Source organism: Myxocyprinus asiaticus, chromosome 6 (genome assembly GCF_019703515.2).
Source record: "Myxocyprinus asiaticus isolate MX2 ecotype Aquarium Trade chromosome 6, UBuf_Myxa_2, whole genome shotgun sequence".
NCBI classification, from domain to species: domain Eukaryota; kingdom Metazoa; phylum Chordata; class Actinopteri; order Cypriniformes; family Catostomidae; genus Myxocyprinus; species Myxocyprinus asiaticus.
In genome coordinates, this window is record NC_059349.1 from 50,182,887 (window position 1) to 50,209,939 (window position 27,053).

A 27,053-nucleotide genomic window follows, 5' to 3' on the forward strand; every position below is an offset into this window, starting at 1 on the left:
AGTGAGCCTACTTGCACAGACCCTGTGCAAGGTCAGGGAGGATGAGGAGCAGGTGGTCCTAGTAGCACTCTACTGGCCCACCAAGATGTGGTTCTCGGACCTCACGCTCCTCACGACAGCCCCCCCTAGCGAATTCCCCTGAGGAAGGACCTTCTTTCTCAGGGACGAGGCAACATCTGGCACCCATGACCAGACCTCTGGAATCTCCACGACTGGCCCTTGGATGGGACACGGAAGACCTAAGTGGCCTTAACACCCGCGGTGGTAGACACAATCACTCAGGCTAGGGCTCCCTCTACGAGGCGCCTGTATGCCTTGAAGTGACATCTGTTCGCTAGGTGGTGTTCTCCCTGTCGCAAAGACCCCCAGATATGCATGGCACATCACGATGCAGTGGATGGTAAGTATTTGGGAAAGCACAACTTGATTATCAGTTTCCTGAGAGGCTCTATGAGGATGAATCCCTCCAGACCGCACCTAATCCCCACACGGGACCTCTCTGTAGTCCTTCAGGGTCTACGGGGAGCTCCCTTTGAGCCCCTGGAGCCAGTTGAGCTTAAGGCACTCTCTTTGAAGACTGCCCTCCTGACTGCGCTCAGTTCCATCAAGAGGGTAGGGGAGCTGCAGGCGTTCTCTGTCAGCGAATCATGCCTGGAGTTCAGTCCGGGTTACTCTCACGTGATCCTGAGACCCCGACCGGGCCGACCGGGCCAACCGGGCCCACTGGATCGTTGACACCATCGTGATGGCATATCACGCTCAGGACGTGCCGCCCCCCGTGGGGTTACGAGCCCACTCTACTAGGAGTGTAGCAGCCTCCTGGGCCCTGACCAGTGGTGCCTCTTTGGAAGACGTCTGCAGAGCAATGGGCTGGGCAACACCCAACACCTTTGCGAGGTTCTCCAGGTTGAGCCGGTTTCATCCCGTGTATTGTCAGGTACGAGCAGGTAAGTCTCCCTTGAGGTGAAGACGTGAGCTTTTGACCCCCAGTCGTGTTCACAAGCTGTGATCCCTGGATAACTTTCCTCCTTAGCCCTGTGGCAGACGAATTTGCGGAGAAACTCACTGCCGGCCCAGTACGTGTGCTAATTAGGCCCTGTACTGGGGTAGGTGCTCCACATGTGCTGGTTCCCTGTGGGTGACCCCATGTGATATCTTCCGCTAAATCGTTTCCCTGTCGGTAAACTGCGTCTTCTTTGGGCAGAGGCCCCTCTGCCCCAGGACACCATGTTTGTAGAAACTCCTCCCCCCTCGGGTGGGACCTACCATGCGACTTCTCCACATGACTCGGTAAGACCATGTGACATATTTTCACTCAAAATACCCCCCCCCTTCTCTGGGTGGGGTATGGTCTCTGTGGTGTCTTCCCCTTGTGAGTGACACCCCCCCAACGTAGACATTTATGGCCCCCAGGCGGTTAACAAATTCCACTCTTTTTGGGGAGAAAAAAGAGGAAAAGAGGCCACGGCTGGGCTAGCCTGTCCCTATTTGTTGGGCAGTCGACTTGTTCCCAAAGGACCCTTCGACGCTCATAAGAGTGTTGGGGGAGGTTATGTGATGGCCTGGTGTGCTGGCTACGAGGCACACAGCGGTCTGCCCATCTCGCACCGCCAGTCCCCGTAACACAGTTCAGCTAGTTGTGGCGTTTTGTATAGGGACCCCTAGTGTCATTACATTGACACAACATCGAGTGAGTGACAGATAGGGAAAGTCCTGGTTACTTTCGTAACCTCCGTTCCCTGATGAAGGGAATGAGACTTTGTGTCCCTCTTGCCACAACACTGAACTACCCGCTGAAATGGCCGGGACCTTGCCTCGGCTCCTCAGCACAAAACCTGAATGAGTGGTTGCATACCAGCTTCTTTTATACCCGTATGTCCGGGGGAGTGGCATGCAATTCCACTCACCAATTCCCATTGTCCTTTTTTCAAAAAGCAGAGGTGTTTGGGGTTTCACTACATCGACACAACATCTCGTTCCCTCCATCAGGGAACAGAGGTTACGAAAGTAACCAGGATGTTTTTGGAGGCTCCTTATATACTATGACATCATTGCCTCACCTTTTTAAAATCTCCTGTTTCACATCGCCTTGTTATTTTAACTCATCAAATTGTTATTAGTCTTAAATTGCCCCTGTCTCAACTTTCTTGGAGCATGTTGCAGTCATCTGATTTGAAATGACTGTACATTAAAAAACAAAACAATGAAATTCACAAGGTAAAACATCATATAATGTGTAGCTGTAGTGCTTTCAATATAGCAAAGGGTGAATATAATTTACTGTACAAATCACTCCTTTTTGTTTTTATTAGCATTTTTCATACTCTCCTAACTTTTTTGGAACTGAGGTTGTAATATTTTACACAGTCATGATGGTTTAAAGGGGTCCTTTTTGTTACCTGACAACATGCTACCTGCTACCAAATGTTTTTCACTTTTTAATTAAAATAATTATAATAAAAGATTATTTAAATCTACTTGTGCCAACATTTCAGCTTTTAATGAGACTTTTATTTATTTAATCATCCATTTATTATTATATATTATTTCAATTTTAAAAATATATTATGATATAAGTTACATATTATTAATTATTTATTGTAACTGTCACACACAAAATATCAAATTGACTTTGAAAACACGTTAATCATAGCTGAGTTTTACTAAAGTATTTTTTATGTGAATTGCATTTTTAATGTTTGAATTACTTAACAGACCTCATCATTTGAAAGCTGAAATGTTGTTTTATCAAAAACAACAGAAACCTCCCCAAAAATATAGTTTTTCTGTATACTATACATATATAAACGATGCAAGAAATGTGTCGCGTTTTGCCTGTTTAGGACTGGGGAGAGTGGACTGGGGAAAAACGCACCTTTACAGCTGAGTACATTAAAAAATGACCTTTTCAAGTTTCTCCCTAAAGGTGCAGTCGGAGATAAAGAGGAAATGGAGGAGCTGGACGGTGAACAGGTACTTTGCTGTGGACCTGAAGCAGCAACGTCACCCTTCACTAGCGAGCAGTGGGGTGAACGGGGGGACGCAGCTATCCATCCTCAGCAAGAGCAGCTCACAGATACGCATGTCCAGCCCGCTGGCAGAGACGGTCAACCTGAACCTGCCCACCTGAACGTCTGATTGGCCCACTTCTCAGCCAGTCCGTTCCTAAAACCCCACCCTTCAATTCACCCTCTTCACCTGCAGTAGGGCCAACCAATCACGATTAGAAACTATATAAATTATTAATGAGACCTCGGGATAGTATTTAAAATTGGTCAAAACAATTCATCCAGGGATTCACATAGACTGCCAAAACTATTGTGAGTTCATGCTAAGGAAAGTTAAGATTAAGTTTTTGAAAATAAAGTAACTTTATCGAGGCTTTCTAATTAATCTTTTGAGAAAACAACAATACAAGCTTAAAATAATGTTCTTTTATCTCTTTTTAATAATGGCCAATAATAATGCAGAAAAGTTCACCTAGTTGCCAAAATGAGGTCGCAGCAAAGATTTAAGTGAATTTTTCACATCACATTATGAGCCATAGAGAATGTGAAATGTTTGTGGTTAGAATATAGTGATATGCCACTAAAACATGTCATACATGCCTAAACATTGTGCCCTTAAAACTACAAATTTCTGTCAAACTGATAGCACATTGCTTTACTTGTGTACTAGTGTAATGCTAAGGCAGTAAATGGATGTTCCGGGTTCAATACATCAATTGAAAGCATTTGTAGCATAATGTTGATTACCACAGAAAATATTTTTTTGCTAATCAGTATTATGCCACAAATGCTGTTGATTGAGCTAAACTTGTTTTGAACCCAGAACATTTCTTTAAAATGTCAAACTGGTTGCATTTCAGTGTTATGTCAATGAAAAGATCAAGCAAAATATAATACAGTAATATAAAGTGCCAAAATATGGTATATATATAATATAGATTTACCTGCAAGATACTGTGTTTATCAAATATACATTACAAAAAGAAAATGTCCAGATTTAGTGTTGCTCGAACAAATGCTGTGTATTTGATTCAACCTTCTCTACAGAGAGATTGTAAAACATATTTTTTTACAATCAGCCGTAAGTACAGAGTATGTCAACAATATTAAAACTAATGAGTGACTCATGAATTTAGATTACATGTAAATGTTATTATGGTTTTATGTTTAAATTTTAGCCTTTGTCTTTTGGAGGCCAATGTAATGTACTTCTCGTTATGCAAATGAGACATGCATAACGATTCAGAACCAATATAAACAAATCAAGGATTTTAATGTACTCTAATAACTTGAGTAAAAAAATAGGATTACGAGGGATTTATTATAAAGTGCCCGTTGGTCACAAAGATAGCTTTAATGGATTCTAAACAAACAGTGCCATACAGTATTAATTTAGTTATTATTAGTGATTTAGATTAACAAATTCAATATTTAAGGAAGTTTTTAATTCTGATCTACCAATAAATCTTTGATTTATATACAATAATATCTATAGCTTTGAAACACTGTATTCAAATAAATGCCATTACTTTACTATCAGGTGCATTTCAAATGCATTTTAGGGCTGAGATGTTTAACTGTGACAGAAAAAAAGAGACATTTGAGTGAAATGTGAATGTGTAAAGGAATAGTTTACCCAAAAATTAAAATTCTGTCATCATTTACTCACCCTTGTGTTGTTCCAAACCAACACTGTTTTTTTTTACAATGAACATAGACAGTGACCAGGGTCTGTCAAGCTTCAAAAAGCACCATATAAAAGTATAATTTTATGTTCCACAGATTGAAGGAAAATCCTACAAGTCTGGAACATGAGGGACAGAATTTTCATTTTTGGCTGAATTTTAATGCTAGGAGAGCGACAGTTAACCCCCAACCCTTTACACGTACAAACTTTGATGTCAGTTTATTAATCCAACCAAATTTACTGCATCGCCACCGAATGACAATCATTAATAGTTCTTACATCACTCAGTGCTGCATATTTTGAGCCTGATCTCATGAAAATTACATGACTATGGCAACATATTTGCAAAATGATGTTATGTGGTTCATTACACGTATCGTGGCAGTTCTGAGGTGAAATGTCTTAGCGCTATTTGATGTACAAAACAAGTCCAGATGGGACTTGTGACAGAAATCAAGTATTTTTCAGCCTGTGTAAGGTGCATGGTGAGTTCAAAGCGGTGCTTGATGCTGGCGTTGACACCCTGACGCGAATCATCAACGCAGCTTCACAATTGCTGTAGGAATTATTACTGGCAGATTAATATTGTGGATGATGAGAGTTTAAGAGTTTTAGTGCCCATTGCAAAGAATATACAACCTATGTGGGGACTAGTTCTTTCAATTAGTCAAACTCCCACTTAGGCTTTGGGAAACGTTTGATGTGACTTGAATTGGTGCTATTTTAGTGTATTTCTATGTTTATATTGTGGAAGGCTTGGTTAAGACAATGTTAATAAATCATTATATTGGTACGTATTGTTTTGTTTTCTTCCTAAGATGGAAATAAATACATTTTGACAAGACAATAAATTTATATAGTGTCAAATTTCAGCAATTAATCTGCGATTAATCGCAATTAACTACAAAAAATGATGCGATTAATCACGATTAAAAAACTGGCTGACAGTACTAGTCATAAGTTAGCATCATGTGAGGAATAGGACTGAAACAGTTTGATTATGAACTGTAAATCTGACGTTTTTTGATTTGTGTGAAAGCGAATAAAAGTGTTTTGTTGTAGTGCCTCTAGTGTTCATTTCAGCAGGAAACTGGTGCAACACATACAACGAGCCACGTAAAAATCATTTTGCAAAAATATTGGTATAGTAACATGCTTCAGTGAGACCAAGTTTCATATTTAACTTTTTTTTTTATCATGAGAACAATGTGCATCAATGTACAAAGTGAAACAGTCTCTGCAAAAGTTGTTGTTTATCTCTAGTGCAGTAATTATTAACTGGTGTGAAGTTCTAGAGTGTGATTTCTCAATGTACGTTAAAGATGTACATGTGCCAGTAAATGATGGATGTACCAGCATTCTCTCTTTATATCAGCTGCACTTTCAGTCACTATGAAGTCCCAAACCTTGATGTAAAACTTTAACAGTTGTCATTCTGTGAATATGAAGTTGCCAGTTTTAAAATGCAATATGTATATGCTTTTGTTGCTGCTCATAGTAGTTAGGCCTAGTATATCATATGGAGGCGAGATGGTTATTAAATTTTTTTTTTATCTTTTATGTAATACATATCTGAGATTTTATTAATTTAAAGATGAAATGTGTGAATTCTGTGCTACTAGTGGCACCAAACAGGATTGCATTTCAAACAAGCTCGGAACACTTCCCTCTTCTGCCATTGGTTAGAGAAACAGGTAGCCGCACCCCAAAGTCACACTATTGGTTGAGCCAGTGTTGTTATATCGACCCAGTAGGGCTGCAATTCTGTTTGGTGAAGCTAGTGGTGCAGAAATTACACACTTCACCTTTAAATATGCCATGGTGGCTACTGGTAATGACAAAAGGTTTTTTGTATAATTGTTTGACCTTTCTCATTTTATTATTATTATTATTTCAGTCAACCTGTAAATATTAATTATCTCGAACAAGCTCTCAGTGATCGTGAACTTGTCTATAGGAATAAATTGTGAAACAGACAGAATTCACTGTCTGGTGTTTCAAATGTGGCTTGGATCACGTGACCATAAAGACATGGAGCTAAATATGTGTTTAGATATAGTAACGAAAGGGCCATCCTCATCCTGTGGCTATTTCTTGATATTTCTGCATGAAAAAAAGAGAGATTTTTGCTGCTTTCTATGTTCTTAACACCAGCTGTCATTCTGAGTGTGAGTGCTCAGAAGGTAACGACCATGTCTCAAAGCTGTTACAAACGTGCTGTGGAAATGTGCTTGTAATACATCCACCTGCCAATAGATGGCGCTTTATTTTTATTTGATCGTAAATTTGAGAGCTGTAGAGGGAAGATGATTTTGAATTTGAAAGCATTTTAACTCTCTTTTGTGTTTTGTGCTGTGTAGGTCTGAAATGTTTCATTGTGTCTTTGAGATCTGGTCATATTGTGGCTAACTCTTTTAAACTGAATGTAACACAACTGTATTGTACATTCTGCTCTGCCGCTCTGTAAAGCTGCCTTCTTTGATGTAGAGATAATGTCTTTGTTTGACATGCGAACATTTTTGTACGTGTTTGAGTTTCATTCTTGAAAAACAATTCTTGAATTTCTTCAGATTTTTCATTTATGTGTGTTTTGGAATAATCGTGTCTCCCATATTCTTGTAGTAGGGGATGAGAGCTATTGAGAGAGAAGCTGTACCAGATGGGAAAAATTGCAGAATTTAAAGTGTCATGAAAACCCCTAGTTCAGTTTAGCACCAGTCATTAGCCGTGTTTCCATTATCGGGCCAAATTTGGCTGTGCTAGCGCGTGCCAGGGCCAGTTGTGTTCCCACTGTCACTTCCGGGAATTCATCAAGCCTACTCTGGGCTTTCTCGGGGCCAATGGCCTTTGACCTGCTGATTACCCTTGGGCCAAACAAGGCCAACCGGGGAATGAGGCATGTTCAATGTCAAAGGCGGAGTTTCGCCGAACTTCCCAGGTTGTGTATCCAGCGTACAACAGTACAGGTTCGGGAAACTTTTTTTTTAAATGCGGGCACAGTACAAATCCATTAAAAAGCCCAATAGACAAAGCGATGCACAAAGAAATTACTTTCCATGGTTCAGTGAAATTTCATAACATTTTGCTGGGACAACGTCCCGCTGTTAGTGGAGAGACCACTTGGGACCCCATGGCAGTTACAGTCGGCGAGTTATCAACATTAACTTAACTTGCTGTTTACATTCGATATAAAATCAATATTCTAAATAAATAGATAACATGATACCTCCGCTTGAGCTTCCCTCTTGCAGGGCCGGTCAACCCATTAGGCGACATAGGTGAGTGCCTAGTGCGGCATCGCTTCGGTGCGCCGATCTACCGAGACCATTTTTGCATGTGTGCAATCTGTGTCAAACAAAATGCACCCTGTGTGTTCCAATAACGTGTTGTGGCACCCATGGAATATATAGGCCGTGTACTAAATGCCTTACTACCATATTACACTTATTGTTTCTGTTATATCTGTGTTTGGCAAAAACAGCGAGTGGAGTATGGATAGTATGCCATTGTGAACACGGCCATTGAATCACGAGCGTGGGGCTTTTGAGAAAGATAAGATAACTTTGATAAACTTCATCTTGTGCTGTGTAATGTGAAAAGGTGTCAATATGTTTTTTGTCCATAGTTTCATTAATGCTATACAAGGAATGAAGGGTCTCACCTAGGGTGCCAAATGGGGTAAGACCGGCACTGCCCTCTTGCTTCTGAAATGGGCGGGGTGTGTGACATTGGCAGAAGTTATTGGCCCGATGGTGGGAACGCAGATCGATTTTGGTCTTGCGGCTCGAGGTCAGAGGCTCTTGGCCTCAGTTGGCCAGTTAATAGCCCTGGCTCGCACTGGCCCGATAGTGGAAAAGCAGCTAATTTACACCACAGACTTTTAAAAAAAGAGTCATGTAATGGGGTTGGAAAATGTTAAAAGGTGGGAAGGTAGTGGGTGTTAAGGGGGAGCGGGAGGGGGTCAAGCACAACAATTCAATCACTCTCACTATCGATAGAACAGTTTGCAAATCAAAGATTCTGATATTTTGTTAGAACTTTTGATAATAAAGAGAAAGTAGGCATTGCCACCAAAACCAGGACTGCTTAGAGAACTAATATAAATCCATTGATATTCTTACAAGGAATTTTTCGGGTTTAAAACAAGTTATGATGTCTGCATGTGCTATCGGAATTATCCTACTTTCCACTTCTGAAGTGGTATTAACAGTACAAGTACGTTGCAATCAAGTGGTTTGTTGTCGAAAAGAACAGGAAACATTAGGAATGGGACGATATGGTTATCTCACGATTCGGTTTGATATATGATATGAGGTTCACGATTCAATATAATCTCGAATCGATATAATAACACTTAAATTACAAAATATTACAGAAAATAAAATACTTTCTGAAAAATGTTTGAGTAAAATGCACATTATAATTTCTCATCAATATAAAGTTCTTTAATACACAATATAAATGCTCAAAGTTTATATAATAAGAGTTTGTCATATACATTTCTCTAAATAAGCTTTCATAAATAGTGGGCTACATTCAGGCTGATCAAGTGCAGCACAACAGAACTGAACAGAAAGTATGTGAAAGTGTATATTTATTTTTTTAATAATTTGTTTGTCATAATTATTATAATCTAAATTGAACTTTGTAAAAATTTATATTATATTAATTAATTTAATATCATGAAACTGTATATACTGTATAATAATGATATGAGCTATTACTGTTTGAAATAATGTGTACAATTTACAAATCATAACATTGAGTTTACATTCATTTGTAAAAGAAACGCTAAAAAGTTATCGTCACTTTAAGAGTTCAACGAGCACCTCACAGTGTTCCGGTTCAGCGAACATTCACCAGAATCTCTCAGTTTCTTTAGCACATCCATGCCATGTGAGATTAAAATAAATATTTATATTTACTTTTTTATCTGACTGTAAAGAACAGAAAGGATATTAACACATTATTCAACAAAAGTGGAGTGCGACTCATCTTTGATGGACACACATTACACGGAGGAAACGATCCGCTTTAACCTCAAGCACTTTTCATCAAAACAAGGCAATTTTCCAGGTATTCCAGTTCTTAAATGTCAAAAAGCTAAATTCAAGCACTTTAAGGACCTTGTGTGAATCTTGTAAACAGTGTCGAAAAAAGCCCACAAGGGGGTAAAATCAAGCAATAGAGAGATTATGATGTTTGACGGGTCATTTCATTTATCACATGGACAGAAAACAATGTTACAAATTTCAAATTATAGAGTTTTTTTGGTTTGTGATATATCTAAATTTGATATCTCATCCCATCACTAGGAAATATGGATGAAGCCAGGTTCAGGAATGCATTTTTCTTGAGGAACTTTTATTTTGACACCATAATACATACAGTGTAACTCGGTTAGCTTTGACGATAATGGAATTTTGGTCAAATACAAGCTATTTTCATGGTGTGAAAATTTACATGCATTAAATGGTTGCTGATATACAGTACATAAATGTATATGACCGAAATGGTAAGCGCTAACAATTTGCTGTGTTTAGAAAAATGAATAAAACCTATCATTCTTTACAGAAACTGTCCTCTCCTCTGCCATGTTGGAAGTTTACATCTCCTCCCAACTTGGAAACTCGGGTTTCAAAATGATCTGAGAGTTTCACATTCGTAATTACGAACTGAGGGGTCGTTCATGCGCAACTTCCAAGTGGGAAACTTGTATTTACAATAATTCAGATAGCACATGAAGACAGCATTAAACTGCACTCCAAAAGTTTGGAATAATGTACAGATTTTGCTCTTATGGAAATTGGAACTTTTATTCACAAAAAGTGGCATTCAGCTGATCACAATGTATAGTCAGGACATTAATAACGTGAAAAATTACTATTACAATTTGAATTTTTTCCCCCAGAACTTCTTAAACTACTTCAAAGAGTTTTCATCAAAAAATCCTCCATGTGCAGCAATGACAGCTTTGCAGATCCTTGGCATTCTAGCTGTCAGTTTGTCCAGATACTCCAGATTCACCCCACACTTCCTGTAGCACTTGCCATAGATGTGGCTGTCTTGTCGGGCACTTCTCACGCACCTTACAGTCCAGCTGATCCCACAAAAAGCTCAATAGGGTTAAAATCCATAACACTCTTTTCCAATTATCTGTTGTCCAATGTCTGTGTTTCTTTGCCCACTCTAACCTTTTCTTTTAGTTTTTTCTGTTTCAAAAGTGGCTTTTTCTTTGCAATTCTTCCCATAAGGCCTGCACCCCTGAGTCTTCTCTTTACTGTTGTACATGAAACTGGTGTTGAGCGGGTAGAATTCAATGAAGCTGTCTGCTGAGGACATGTGAGGCATCTGTTTCTCAAACTAGAGACTCTGATGTACTTATCCTCTTGTTTAGTTGTACATCTGGCCTTCCACATCTCTTTCTGTCCTTGTTAGAGCCAGTTGTCCTTTGTCTTTGAAGACTGTAGTGTACACCTAGGCATGAAATTTTCTGTTTTATTTTTGGCAATTTCAAGCATTGTATAGCCTTCATTCCTCAAAACAATGATTGACTGACAAGTTTCTAGAGAAAGCTGTTTCTTTTTTGCCATTTTTTACCTAATATTGACCTTAAGACATGTTAAGACAAACACAAAGACAATGTTAAGCTTCATTTAATGAACCAAATAGCTTTCACTTGTGTTTGATATAATGGCAAGTGATTTTCTAGTACCAAATTAGCAATTTAACATGATTACTCAAGGATAAGGTGTTGGAGTGATGGCTGCTGGAAATGGGGCCTGTCTAGATTTGATCAAAAATGATTTTTTTTAAATAGTGATGGTGCTGTTTTTTACATCAGTAATGTCCTGACTATACTTTGTGATCAGTTGAACGCCACTTTGGTGAATAAAAGTACCAATTTCCTTCCGAAACAGCAAAATCTGTACATTATTCCAAACTTTTGCCACCAGTGTATATTGACAGTGTTTGTAGAATAATGTTGACCCAGATAGCAGACTTACTCCAAGATATCTGTTTTAGATCTTTTCATCCGGAAAGCATCACAATCTGCTAAACATCTTAAAAAGATCTGATTTACAAACATTCTAAATCATAGACGTCTCAAATTCATCTGCTGAATGTCTTATTGACATCCGAGACATACTTACTGACATATGTCTTATATAGTATGGGTGATGTACCTGTGCTATCAGGGCATTACCACAGAACATAATTTCGACTCAATCCTCTTTTTTAAGAAAAAAAAAAAAAATCTTATTCAGCAAGGCACATAATCAAAGTAAACAGGTCCAATACACAAAACATTAACTACACACTGTTTCAAAAGTACAGTCGCAATACTTAAACGTAATATGGGTTAACATGACTCTAGTGTGATAAAATTGCTTACTAACTTTGCCTGCTATCCAGTATTTAAACTTCATTGTCTTGACAACAGAACGCTGGTAAACCCTGTAGGCCTAAATCCCTGTAACTTTCGCATGATGTAAAGCAAACCAAAAAGAGAGTTGACATGACTTTGAATTTTTGATTTTCATCATTGTCTTCTGTTTCTGAATAAGCCATCACGTTATCATGTCCATAATCAGACATACGGAGAAGATGAGATGGAATGTGTGTGCATCTCTAAACAAATGTTTGGAGCGCTTGAGAAGCAGAACTTCGGTCAACAAAACATGCTGGCTCCGGTCCTGTTATCGACTGTAGTCCACTCTGATGAGTGATTCCGATCTCTCCACTTTGTTTAGTATAGAAGTCCGCTCTTGTATCTTTTCCGCATGTGCTGTTGAACTTGCGCCGGTCAGGAAACGCTGTCACGTCCCGCATATGATTTTCAATTCTCCGCTGTAATGTGAGCTCATGCATGAGGCAGTGCAATGATTGGATGGAAGCATTCCTTCTCATGAATAATGTGGCGAAACGCTCAGAATCGAATGACATAATTGCGTACTCTAATACCAATTACAATATAGAGTTTACGCATATACCTCATATTTTATGTCGTTGCTTAATGTTTAGTGTTTAAACTGGAAGAACGAAATGGCTAAAAAACAAAGAAACAGAAAAAATAACAACTTTACCCTAAACAGTAAACATAATGAGTGCTATAATTGTTTTCAATGATGTGCAACCTGTACATACCTGTAAACATTTTTTTTGGGGGGGGGTATGACCCTTTAGAGGGATCGTTCACCAAGAAATGAAACAATTCTCTCATCATTCACTCACACTTATGTTGTTCCAAATCCATTTTACTTTCTTTCATGAAAGACAAAATGCGATGTTAGGCAGAATGTTAAGGACTTACATTAAGAGTCCTTAAAAGTGAATGGTTACTGAGACTGTGAGTCCATAACATTTGGCCTAACATCTCATTTTGTGATCCATAATAAAATATAATAATAAAAAAGTAATGTTTGGAACAACATGAGGATGAGTGAATGGTGACAGAACTTTAATTTCTAGGTGAACTAAACCTTTAATTGCACAACTAAATCGCACCTTCATTCACATTACATTATCAATACATATAGAAGAGACATTCAAGGTAAAGCTTTGTGCATTAAACATTTATCACGGATCAATGTGATGTAGTACAGAACATAAAACATATGGAAAAGACTTAAGCAAGACTTTATACTACAGGTTAAGCTTATAAAGACTTGTGTACATACAGTAGCCATCTGCTTTAATGCATTCCATACCATGTGTTTTGCAGATAGCTTCGACAACTAAAGTATTGGAAATTTCTGCTGTGAGATGCTCTGAGAACTGGGTTCAATTTTATTTCAACTGGAGAACATTGCCCCAGAGTACACATCTGATTCATAACTGATTCATTCAGTCTTTTTAGATCTGAATTGGAATTTACATTCTGGGTTGAATTCATGCTGTGAATTAAAATAGAACAGATCCATTCCCTGCACAGATCTACAAGTTCCATTCATGATTTATCTTTTTCTAAAACAAGGATATGATACATTTTAAATAATGATTTAGCAAGTGTAACATATTTTGATTAACCTAAACAATAAAATTGTACTTGTTAACATTAACTACATTAGTTAACATGAACTAACAATGAACGATAGTTTTGCATCACTTGTAAATCTTGGTAGATGTTAGTTTCAACTTTTACTACTAAAGTACATTTTTCAAATTTAAAGTTGTATACTTTAACATATAACTTGAGCTAAAAATGAACAATCGTGTTTTAATCAATTAACCTCAACAAAGCTTAATAAATGCTGTTAAAAAATATTGTTCATTCTTAGTTCATAAAGCTTTACTGTTAACCTTATTGTAAACTGTTAACAATATTTTAATACCTTTTATAAATTCCATTAGTATTTATATAACAATTTTAGAGATTAAGTGCTCCAGTTGAACCAATTTAAAGTTTCTGGAATCATACAAGCTATAATATATGTAGATATACTGTATGTACATATCCCTTTAAAATCTGCTGATAAATTAGATGGTCTAATTTAGTAACAATGCAATATACAGTATGTATACTGCATTTCTGTCAATAATAATATGTTAAAATACAATAAATTCTAAAATGATACATGGAGCATTCAATGCCAAACACTGGCATATATGAAAAAATGACTCATTGACTGCAAACACAACTTGGTTTTAGCTTTCCTCTAAGCTTCCACTAAGAATTACGTCAACCTCCAGTCTTAAACATCAATCTTTTTGCCCCACTGGGAGTCTGATGTATCAAATGCAACCAGCCAGTTTTGAGTTACAATACGACACATATATAGCATACAGCTCAACATATGAAGACTGGATTGTGGCATGAAGAGGTAAAATTTTAATATTACAACTTACTTTCAATACTTTTATTTGCATAAAACAATCATATATTACATGAGACATTTTAATCAACCTCAGGGCACAAAATGTTTAACTTAAACTCCCTTGAGCTACTGAACAAAGACGAAAAAGCCAAAATTGACTGACTGTTGAGTTTTTTCAGACAAACATATAGGCACAGAATGTGGAGATCAGGCCGCTTATCTATTGGTACTCTATAGTCACAATCACAGTCTTTAACATTGTTATGTCTGGTTGCAGTGTACCACCTTCAAGTCTGTCTTAAAACAATGCAAACAACGTCAACATTGTTTTAAAACCTTAAAAATCGGAAACTGGGAGGTATTCTTAGCACATACTTCTTGATAAGTGCTGATTGGTGACCTATTTCTTCTCATTTGAAAGTCTTTCACACGAAGCTCTTCAAGTCTTTTGGGTGCAATATGAAATACAACTACATCATACAGGTGTGTTCACACAGATGTGATGTTTCCGTTGCAGACGGCAGTCTGTGGGTCACTGACCTCATGCATCGTGATCTGAGTAACAGTGACCCGGCGTTTTTTACTGGGACTCAGGTGAGTCTGCGTCTGCCATTTCCATAACCTTCGCTTTAACTCTGCCTGTACCTGAAGAGAGAGAAAGAGATAACTCTGCACTGCACAATGTCAATCAAAACAACCTAAACTAAATCAAATTACTATATACTTACATTTTTGGAATATGATTTTTTTTTGTTTTTTTTTTGTTTTGTTTTTGTGGCTTGTTCTACGTATCACTGCAGTTCCAAATGAACACTAGAGGCACTACAACAACAATGGCTTTTATTCACTTTCACACAGAAAAGCGTGAGTAAAACGAGATATTATCCGTTTATAAACACTTACTTTTCAATCTGTTCCTCACACAATGCTATCTTATGACACCTTAACACTTTTACTGTAGCGCATGACTTGTAAGGCGAGACATTTAACATTTGCAGTACATAACCAACTACATTTACAAGTTTGTTCAAGTGTGATCAAATTGCGCAGCAGCTCAACTGACAAAGCATTGCACTTGTGTTGCAAAGAATCGGGGTATGAGTCCTGAAGAGCACGTTAGATGACATGTGAGCTGAAAGTGTCACAGAAGCACCACAAAATGACGTGATTGCTTCATCAATGGCATCTTTCATCTCATATTTGCTGTTCATGACACTATCAGTTAGGTTTAGGGTGGGGAGGTCAGTTTTGTTGATCTAAAACTCGATAGAGTATTAACTTTTAAAACTTCAACTATTTAAAGAACATTTAACTCGCTTTTAGCGCCACATGGTGGACATTTCACCTGGGAACTGCTGTGATATGTGTAACGAACCTCGTAATATAATTTTGCAAGAATGTGAGATCAGGCTGTGTAAAATTTCTAACTCTATGTATTCAAATTCAGAGCATAACTCATCCTGCACCATTTGTGCTACAGATGTGAATTATATGCAGCTTGTTGAGAAGTGTGCTATTACTTTACTAATCATTTGGACATATGTTAGCATTGTGTGATTTAATTTATGATAAAATCGCAAAAAGAAAATCCCAAAGACTTCGATCAACAGAGGGATATCATACTTTGTCATGTTTATGTGATTTGTTCTTGTTTTCATGTCTTTTATTTTCAAGTTTAGTTCCTGTTCAGGTCATGTGGTGTCATGTCTTGTGATCTTGTCATGTGTTTCCCCTGTTCATGTGTCTTGTTTTCATTGGTTCATTGTTTGATTACTTTGTTATTAGTCTTGTCTTTTCATTGGTTAAAGTTCATTTAGTCTTGTTATCTTGTTTATAGTTTAGTCTTATGATTGGTTGTCTTGTTTACTTGTTAACCATGTCCTTAGCCAAGCCAAGCCAAGTGTCTAGTCTAAGTCAAGTCAAGTTCTGTCAAGTCTAGTTTTAGTCAAATCAAGTTCACATTTATAGTCAGGGTTTTGGGATTCCACGTTTGAAAAATAAACTGCACTTGGGTTCGTCACTTCATCGTCATCGTCATCATTATTGTCTTTGCCAGCATCATTACATACAGTAGATATGATAGAATAATAAGTAAGCAACCACCAAGAAACCACCCAAAACACCCTATCAATGCTCTAGAAATGACCTAGCAACATGCTAAATAAACACTCAGAACACCTTAGCAACCGCATAGGCCCTAGCAACAACCCACAACCCCCTAGTATCATGGTGACGAGTTTTGCATGGGCAAACGCCACTATGTAAGGTGTGAAAAATCTTGTTGTAAAATTCATAATCAAGTTGAATGTTTCCTGTATGGCAATACTTACCTCTCCATTCAAGAAACAGTAAAGAAGGGCCACTACAAAGCCCTGAAAAAACAAGCATTGCAGGTATGAAATCAGACACTTCCACAAACACACACTGTATGAAACTGCAAAATCATGATAATCTGATATTGAATAGTTCAGTTCTCAATGTAACAAATGCATCCATCTGTACCTGGAAAGAGCCTAGACCGAGTTCAATGTAGAACCGGATTATTTCTCCAGTGTTCTCAGGCAGAAAGGCAAACACAGTGTAGTGCATCCCGAACAGAGGAATCAGAAACAAGGTGGATTTGGCGAGCCTCCTGCACAATCAACAAAGACAGGTTAGAATAATTATCATTATTTTTTTGTTAATTGCTAAACTTTTTTTAACAGATAGAAATAGTAACGTAATAGTAGAATACAAGTGTTTTTTTGAAAAATATGTTTAAAATTATGTACACTCACATGAGATGAAGACTTCAGTCTTACCAGTCTTGGAGAAAAAGCTACTTTATTGTACATATAGTGCTGGGTGCACATTCATGAGTGCCGCCATGTTGAGATCACATGACCAGCTGAATATTTTGACTGGCTCTCTGATTGACTGACCTGCTCACCGTTACTGGGCAGGGCTACAGATGTGATTAAAGGTAAAGTAGGTGTTGATGTGTGGTTGTGGAGGCGGTCAGATGCATATGTCTATCACAGTGTGACATCACAATGTGGAGGAAGTTGAGAACAAGTCATTTTAGCAGCTTGGTTTCAACAAATGCTCTTTTCGCAGTAAGGAGACGTTTTGAGTTCTGAAATGTACAGAATGTTTTTATAGTACAATGACCTCTTATATGTAAAGTACGGAGCCATTATGGTTATTATGGTTTAACTGTACAAATACCATAGTTTAATTTTTGTTACTATAGTAAAACCATGGCTTTACTATATGTAACCATGACAGTTCCATGTTTGTTTGTTTGTTTGTTTTTTTAATAACCTAATTATTAAGACCTCTCATGCACCAAATAGCTTTCGTTGTGAAATGTTCATTAATGTATTTTATATATACATTTATGTAGTACAGCTATATATTATTATTATTATAAAAACACCACGCAGGGGGAAAATAAGACACAAAAGGCAGTGTTTGAAAAAAAAAACAATTACAAAAAGTCTATTTATTTGCAACAACAAATTAACAGCAATAAATAAGAGATTCATGTTTTTAAAACAGCTAATGGGATGATGGACGCTGCATCGTCCTGGTTATATTTCAGGTGAAGTGACGTGTGTCTTTCATTATTCCCTTTATCAAGGGTGTTCCAAAAAGCCATTCATGCCATTGTAGAAATACCTTATTCACAGGCAGATGAATAAGGTCACCCATTATTAATTTATTCTGCATCCAAAAGTGTCTGACTGGGAGGTTACTAAGGTTAAGTGAGAAGTATTCAGCTGGTCATGTGATCTTAACATGCATTCAACATGAGGGAATGCCACACTTACAGTATGAAGAATAAAAGAGCTTACTGTAGACAACTGATCTGACTGGCGTCTTCATCTAATGTGAGTGTACATCCTTTTAAACATATTTAAATGTTTAAAATTAAACATGAAAGGCAGGATTAGCTCAAACAGACTTTAAATTATGTAAAATCTTTCATAAGTACCAATGTGTATACCAGAATAATATTAAAAGTGAGTGTGTTGGAGGTGAAAAGTCAAGCATATAGTGTCTCTGTGAGGTTAAACAGCACAAAATCAAATTTGCAAGACAGATCTAAAGGTCTTCTTCTGCCTAATCTGCACTTTCAGAAGCAATCACGCCTCTGTATAATGGACTAAATGTGATTTCTCTACATCTTTGGATATACACAGCATTTTCAGGAAGTAAAGACAATGGGGGCCTAAAATAGAAACCCACCCTCTGCGTGAACTGTCAAGTTAGTCGATGGGTGGGCTTATTATAATATTATTCATGCATTACGCATGAACCCGGCAGCTGAAACATCAGTCATTTACAGCTGTGTTCTGTCTGAACAGAGAACTGAAGATCTGCATTTCTTCATGTGGATTTCTCTGTCACGATATCACACGCCATATGTCTGCATGACATCTGATTCCCCAGTAATCTGGTTTCATCTGGAATATATTGTATACTGGACTATATATGGACTGCTATTTACAGCATTTAATGTCATTGTATTCCAGTTAAAAATTAAAACTTGTCGAGCACCAAATGCAAGTAAAAAAACAAAATGTGTGTGTGTCTGTATGTAAATACAATTTTTATTTCATTAGGAATTTAAATATAATGTAGGGTTTAAATGGTAATGTTACAATGAAGTCTGATGTAAACATTGTAATTCAAATCAAAGACATACAAACAGCAGTGAAATGTCTATTGTGTGGCGCTAAAAGCGAGTTAAATGTTCTCCGGAACAGATACGATTTTTTTACATTAATTCTCTATCGAATTTTAAATCAACAAAACTGACCTCCCAACCCTAAACTTAACCGACAGTGTCATAAAAAGCAAATGTGAGATTAGAAATGCAAATACTGAAGCAACCACGTAATTTTTTATGCTTCTATGACACTTTCAGCTCACGTGTCGACTCACGTGCACTTCAGGACACGTACCCCGGTCCTTTGCATCGCAAGTGCAATGCTCTTTTTAGTTGAGCTACCGTGCAATTTGATTGAACATGAACAAGCTTGCACATGTAGTTGGTTATGTAATGCAAACATTAAAATGTATGACCTTACAAGCCATGCGCTATAGTAAAAGTGTTTTTGATGTCCTAAGATAGCATTGTGTGAGCCCCCAGCTTATGGCGCCCTAGGCCTATGCCTAGAAACGGCACTGGCATTAGGTTTAATTTTGGACCCTACATGTATTTTACTGTATTACTGTTGAGAGGAGTTGTTGTAGAATTGTTTGTTGATTCATGTCCTATTCCATTCACACTGTTCTTATGACTCACATGAAGTGACCCATGTCACAGCCTCCAACTCCAGGACTCTTTAATTTCTGAACCAAGATCCGTATCACATTTAGGAAGATGATAATATTGGCCTGCCAGCCAGACAGACAGAAACAGATTACTAAAAGTAGAGCAGGTAATTTCTCAGGTAATATCTCTAGTAAACTTCATTTATTGATCAAAATCTGTGGTACGATAAAATCATTACTCACAAACAGTGATGCTGTGATTGGTCCTTTGATTATCCACCAGATGTTCATATTGTCTGTGTCATCCCAGCATCTGCAAATGTTTAAAATAACATGAAAAACAAGCCAGGAATCATCAGTTAAAGTAAATTTTAAGCCAGTTGTACTTCTGTTATGTGACTGTAATGGTTTATTCAACGGGAATTGATTGGATCATGAAAAGTGGTCTCTGTATGACAGGTGGTTGAAGGGGAGGGGTTAGTATAACATTTTTACGTAACTTTTTTTTATTTGAAATTATGTGCACTGATTATTTGTACACAATAAGATCAGGAGCATGCATGAAGAAAGTAAGGTCAATTTTGATTTCATGTTGACTGTAGAGTTTAAGATCCGACATGCCCTCTGTTATCGTAGAACTGTCTGGTCAGCACCCACACGATCAGGACAACTGATGGCACACCTACAAAAAATACAGACAAAGAATAATACTACCTTTCTTCAAATTCACAGAAAAGAACAAGAGGTGACAGCCCAAGGAAAGAAGAATCACAAATTAGATCTCTTTAATATAACAAAAATAAATGGAGACTTTTGCTGAAGTCTCCTGCTTCTCAGACACCAGGAAGATTATGTGTGTGACTGTGAAACTCTCAAATTTGTCGAGATACCAAAGTCTGTAATTACAAGCCACATATTTTAATATGAACTCAAACATTTCTATCAGGAAGACTTGCAGACTTGAGAAAAGTTTTAGATGTCATTTGATGAATATGAAACAGGAATGTAATGTCTCTCTTTGGCATAAGGCCCGTCTGGCGTTCCGAGGAAGTTGTACTCGGAACCATCAGATCCTGCCGGAGATAGGAGGCAGGGGCGAGGAGCCTACCCCCGAGCAGGACGGGATTCAACTGGTGGCGGTGGGGTGGTGGAGGTTGACATGTTAATACACTGAAACAGCAATTTGATAGATTGTGAGCAGAATTATATAGCGATGGCTGACATGTGATTGGCTTGGAGCTACCTAGCTAATTGTGATGATGTACAGCTGCTAGTCTTCCCGCTAGAACTACGCTGCGCTTACATTTCACATCAAATTCTTATATGTGCTAATCACATTTACTTCATAGCTCTATAGTTTTACTGTACGTCAATATTGTCTCATTTGTATCTATTTTTATTCCTCCAAAGGAATTTTAGGAGAAACATCTGAGACAAAGTTGATACTTAAATAAAACATGACTGAGAGCTCAATTAAGAGCAAACTCTGAGGAATAAAATCTTAATAAAAAGGAGAGAAATGCAATCTATAGTAGGCTACAATTCTCACAGTTCCTCTAGTTTCTCATCTTGTCAGATATTCAGGGATGTTGTGCCTTTTAATCTAATTATAAACAGTCTTTTTCCTGGAAACCCATTTTTCATGGTGTACAGTACCAACCCCATCCGATAAGGATGTACCACCAGAAGTACTTCCTCTGCGAGACAAACGTGAGAGCCAGGAGTGTTTGCAGGTACATTCCCTCCACCAGTAGCCAGAAGTAATTAGTGAGAATGCAGAATTGAAAGAACGCTACAGCAGTCTTACACACTGCCTGTGAATAACAAAACAGAGACAGGATAAGAACGTAACCATCATCAACTACATTAGACTGCATCAACACAAAGTGCAAATTCATTTTAACACGGGAAAAGTTGTTTTCATAGTAAATAAAGTCTAATAATTTATTTAAAGTACTCAAATTCCAATTGTTCTTTTTATAATTCCTATTTATTTATTTATTTTCTCCCAATTTGGAACGCCCAATTCCCACTACTTAGTAGGTCCTCGTGGTGGCGCGGTTACTCACCTCAATCCGGGTGGCGGAGGACAAGTCTCAGTTGCCTCCACTTCTGAGACCGTCAATCCGCACAATTTATCATGTGGCTCGTTGTGCATGTCACCGCAGAGACTCCCTGCATGTGGAGGCTCATGCTACTCTCCGCAATCCATGCACACTTACCACGTGCCCCATTGAGAGCGAGAACCACTAATCGTGACCACGAGGAGGTTACCCCATGTGACTCTACCTTCCCTAGCCACCGGGCCAATTTGGTTGCTTAGGAGACCTGGCTGGAGTCACTCAGCCCACTATAATTCCTATTTTTAATAATATAAACAAATTATATTTTAACAGCAAGGGTTGCTTGCCGTAAAACTCACCACTAGGGTAATGTGGGTGGCTACACAGACAATTTAGGTGGGTTTACAGACAATTTTCTAAGACAGTGATGCTTAAATGTCATTATATTTGGTAATGTTTCATATACAGGTGAGGGGCGTTTCTAGGTTTGGAAGAGGAAAGGGCTTAGCCCCCAGAGAACATCCCCCCATAATTAATTTTGAAATATGTTAAAATGTGTTATGAATGACTAAACCAGTACCTGCAACATTCTTTATTTCATTTTCAACATTTTCAACAAACAAAAACACAGTTATGACTGCCAGTACTCTTGTTGTCTGTATTAGTTATAAATAGTGATGTGTCGTTCATGAACAAATCTTTCTTTTTGAATGAATATTTTAAGTGAATGAATCGTTCTCGCTCACCTCCATACACTGACTCATATTTTTCGTTCATTGGCGTCTCTCCCTTTCAAAGCCAGTGGACTTGGCTGCTTTTCATGCCTGTGAAGACTGACTATGGCACAAGCCAGTAGCATTTAAGTGTACACTGTGAAGGAACATATCATTGGTTCAACCTGCTGAACGAATATGCCCCTTCACTAAACTAGTCGGTCATTTGAATCTGAACGAGATGAGAGGTGGTTCGTGAATGAACTGAAAATACTAATAAACTCATTCGCGAATGACATGTGAATGAAGATCTGCTGAACGACTGAAAAAGAGGAGGCATGTCATTTGTTCAGTTCTGCATGTGAGTCAATTGCATTAAACAAGGAGAGACAGGTAAAATGCACTTAAGACAAGTTTATAGGTACACAAAACAAAATCCCCAATTTATGAATGTGTAAAAATGACTGAAGACATACTTCTCCGTATTATAAAACAGTTTATTTTTGAAGTGAAACGTGTGTGAATCTTCAAAAAAGATCAGGGGTTTGGGACAATACATCAGGGGCTTAAGCCTCCGAAGCCCCCACCTCGCAACGCCACTGATACAGGCCAAAATAAGACATCAAACATGAAATTCAAGATGCCGGTCCCTTATTGTACGTGCTGGGTCATAACTGATTACATGTAATCTGGATTAGGTAATCATATTACAAAAATCAAGTACTTGTAATTAAATTACTTTTTAAAATACTAATTTTTTGTTTTATTGATCACATAATTACATATTAATCTGACAAAGTATAATTAAGTATAATTGTTCATAATTTATTGATCCCTCTAATTCTTCTTTTGAAACACTTTTAAAATACCTGATACTAGTCACCAGCTATAATTACACTGAAGATGGAGCAGTAATCCACACACAAATGCTGAACCGATTGTATTAGTGCGGTAAAGTTATAGTTTAACGAATTGTCCTTTTCCCAAAGCCATCGTAACTTAAAGGGATGATTCACCCAAAAATGAAAATTCTCTCATCATTTACTCACCCTCATGCCATCCCAGATGTGTATGACTTTTTTTCTTCTTCTGAACACAAACAAAGGTTTTTAGAAGAATATCTCAGCTCTGTAGATCCATACAGTGCAAGTGAATGGTGGCCAGAACTTTGAAAGGTCCAAAAGCACATAAAGACAGCATAAAGGTAATCCATAAAACTCCAGTGGTTAAATCTATATATTTTTTTATTTTCAGAAGCTATGTGATAGAAGCAGATCAATATTTACAGTAAGTCCTTTTTTTTTTTACTATAAATTCTCCACTTTCACATTCTTCTGCTTTTGTTTTTGGCAATTCACATTTTGCGTGCATATCGCCACCTACTGGGCAGGGAGAAGAATTTATAGTAAAAAAAACACTGATATGTTTCATATCATATAGCTTCTGAAGACATGGATTTAACCACTGGAGTCTTATGGATTACTTTTACACTGCCTTTATGTGATTTTTGGAGCTTTAAAATTTTGGTACCCATTCACTTACATTGTGAAAACCTACAGAGCTGAGATATTCTTCTAAAAATCTTTGTTTGTGTTCAGCAGAAGAAAAAGCCATACACATTTGGGATGGCGTGAGGGTGAGTAAAAGATAAGAGAATTTAAATTTTTGGGTGAACTATCCCTTTAAGTAGAACTTGAAAATGGTCATAGATTTACAAGGGCTCTAGAGTAAGCATAGTATGCTAAGAGAATTGTAAGGAGAGAGATTTATGCAGTAAAACACACATTTTTAATCCGTGCCAGAACACAGTTTAGAAGTAATCTACCCAGCACTGTTTATTGTATATAAATACAAACATACACACACTCTCTTACTCACTGTGGACATTAAACAGTGGTCCAGAGTTTCATCGGAGAAAAGTACAGTGTCTTTGATGAAGACTGCAGTAGCCCGTAGGATGAAGGAAACAAACAGATTGATGTGTATGTAGTTTCTGGTACAGTGAAATTTCCTGTAATAGACAAATGTGGTTATGGAAAAGAGTATGATAGGTCTGTGTATATAAGAAAAATACAACTGATACATTTAAATGTTCCACTGGAACTGGAACAACAGGCTGTTTATACTAATAATTCTGCAAATGATATGCTGAATGTATGCAATATGGAGCTTTACCTGAAGCAAGTGAATATAATAATGGCTGTTATGAGCGATATAAGTGATGTTGCGTATCCTGCAGTGTACAGTTGTTTCAAAGTTGATAAGTATGTTGTCTGAAAAGTAAAGGGCAAGTTTTCTGAAAAATTCCATTTTCGCAAGATGTAAAACTGTAGCTCACATAGAATTACAGATGTTGATTATACTGTGTTTGATTAATTTAAAGATGACCTGGATTTCCCATGGTCGCTTTTACAAATTTTACAATGAATTTCAGTTTTCAATTTCAATTTATTTGAATGAACAGCGCCCACAAGTGGTCACTATGGGAAGTTCAAGAGCATATCAGCACACATCATACTGAGCTGCTTTAAAGAGGTAATGTTTTTTGAAATTTTTACATTTATGTAAGTTTAATGAGAGTATATGTACCACAGTTCTGGATTCTGAATCATCTTCAAATGCACAGGCCTTCTCATATGGAGGATACGGGTCACTCCAGCCTGTAGACGTGCAGTTCCGGTATATAAAACCTGCGCAATAAACAGCATTCTTAATAATAAGTGTAACATTTGTATATTACTGTCAGTGATATACAAAACACATTTTTAAGTACTTAGTCTGGATTAAAATCTACTCTGTATATTTTGTTTGTGTTTACACATGTGCAACGTCAACAGTCTGAACACATGCGCATCCCACACCACTGAAGTTGGACATTTTCAAGAGGAATTATGGTTTGAAATAAAGCTTAAAAAGAAGGACTAAAAACCTCAGTCACCTTTGAATTTTATTGCATCTTCTTTCCATACAATGAAAGTGAATGATGACTGAGGCATACATTCATGCCTAACATGTCATTTCTTGTGTTCCACAGATAAAATAATTTAATATGGGTTTGGAGCAACATGAGGGTGAGTAAATTATGACAGAATTTCCATTTATGTGTAGTTGCTCAAGACCCCAGCTGATCAGCCCTTGTTTCAGAGAGCAGTAAGCACAATTCCCACTTCAGAACACTTCCAAAAATACCTACAGAAGCCTGAAGAATGCTTTGGGGGAAAGCGTGATCACTAGAGCTGGGACAAGACCTGCTGTTGGCAACATTTCCTGTCCTGGAACAGGTGGCAGTTGTCCTACTTTAGCCCATGAGTGCATCACAGTTTCTGCAGCTTTACCCTCATCTACCTGAATAGTGTGAAAATCAGCATCCCTAAATCTGCCTTAGTTGTTTCAAATGAATAGGGTTTAAAGTTGAAAGTCATTTTTTATTAATTACTTAATTATTATTAATTAGTCATCATTTACTCACCCTCATGTCGCTCCACACCCATCTGACTTTCTTCCATGTGACACGAGGAGAAATTTTAAAGAGTATTGATGCTGCTCTTATTTTCCATACATATATGAAAATAATTGGTGTCTGAATGATGACAGAATTATCATTTCTTTAATAAACATCAATCTTAGGTTAATGCTTAAAATATAAATTATCCTTCTAAATTAAGCTATGAAGTAGGGGCAAGTTTGGGCCAAATGTTGGTTTGTAGTTGACTTATATTCTCCATAAATTAAAGAAAAATATTTTTGATATTTTTCTTACAATAACTTTGATAACAGGGTTAAATGGCTGAGCTTGACAAATGGAATGAGATTATTTACTTGTCTTCCTGCAATGTTTTAGAAATATTTATGTGAGTTTGAGTTTCTCCATCTCTGCATCACAGTTTAAGGAAACTGAATTAAAGCAGATTATTACAGTATATATTAATATAGGAATTATATATGAATTTATCAGATCATGTAAAAATATAAAATTGTTGTATGATTTTACTTTTGTATACAGACCACTGAGGTAGGACAGGCCAAAATCATCAGTTTAAAAAGTATTGAAATAGCTACTTTCCATGCTTTGTGACTTTGTTGAGTAAAAGTAATGGGACACCACTTTGTACCCTATTGTCATATGAACAGCTGATCTGTAAGCACTTCCAGAGGATTTTAAAAATTAAGAAAAGAGCACAGATTTAGACAGAGTCTCTAATCCAAACTCTTATGGTTTTAGGGGAAAAATTAATCAAACAGCTGTGATATACTGCGTGGTGTTTAACAGGGGCAAACTCAGATGGCATGACCCTTCAAAGAGTATTGTGATGGAATGTGAGTGGACTTTAAAGTGCTATTATGCAATAATCTCCACGCTTTTGTTGTCAGGAAACAATACTATCTGTTAAAAACATCACAAGTGGTTTTATTTATTTATTTCAAAAACAGTGAACATATTGTACATGTCTCAGGTGAATATGCACAAAGTGCTTGTGTAATCAATACATTTTGTAAATGAA

The 27,053-nt window shown here is 37.3% G+C and overlaps 2 protein-coding genes across 5 annotated transcripts in view; one reads left to right on the forward strand and one right to left on the reverse strand.

Moving 5' to 3' along the window:
- Window positions 1–8,595, forward strand: part of adcyap1r1a (adenylate cyclase activating polypeptide 1a (pituitary) receptor type I) — a 62,081-nt gene extending 53,486 nt beyond the window's left edge. For 2 of the 4 annotated variants that reach the window (XM_051701707.1, XM_051701709.1), the window contains one exon: window positions 2,914–8,595. In XM_051701707.1, the coding sequence (XP_051557667.1) occupies window positions 2,914–3,138 (225 nt within the window). In that variant the 3' untranslated portion in view covers window positions 3,139–8,595. The remainder of the gene's footprint in view (window positions 1–2,913) is intronic. The other 2 variants (XM_051701708.1, XM_051701710.1) reach the window with 1 other exon arrangement.
- A 4,670-nt stretch (window positions 8,596–13,265) lies between these two features.
- ghrhra (growth hormone releasing hormone receptor a) overlaps window positions 13,266–27,053 on the reverse strand; it is a 21,201-nt gene continuing 7,413 nt past the window's right edge. Inside the window, exons 4-13 of the mRNA XM_051701718.1 lie at window positions 25,141–25,241; window positions 24,727–24,824; window positions 24,430–24,562; window positions 21,436–21,589; window positions 20,397–20,457; window positions 20,019–20,088; window positions 19,807–19,898; window positions 17,016–17,145; window positions 16,844–16,885; window positions 13,266–15,158 (exon numbers count right to left, since the gene is read on the reverse strand). Of these exons, the coding sequence (XP_051557678.1) occupies window positions 15,003–15,158; window positions 16,844–16,885; window positions 17,016–17,145; window positions 19,807–19,898; window positions 20,019–20,088; window positions 20,397–20,457; window positions 21,436–21,589; window positions 24,430–24,562; window positions 24,727–24,824; window positions 25,141–25,241 (1,037 nt within the window). The 3' untranslated portion in view covers window positions 13,266–15,002. The remainder of the gene's footprint in view (window positions 15,159–16,843; window positions 16,886–17,015; window positions 17,146–19,806; window positions 19,899–20,018; window positions 20,089–20,396; window positions 20,458–21,435; window positions 21,590–24,429; window positions 24,563–24,726; window positions 24,825–25,140; window positions 25,242–27,053) is intronic.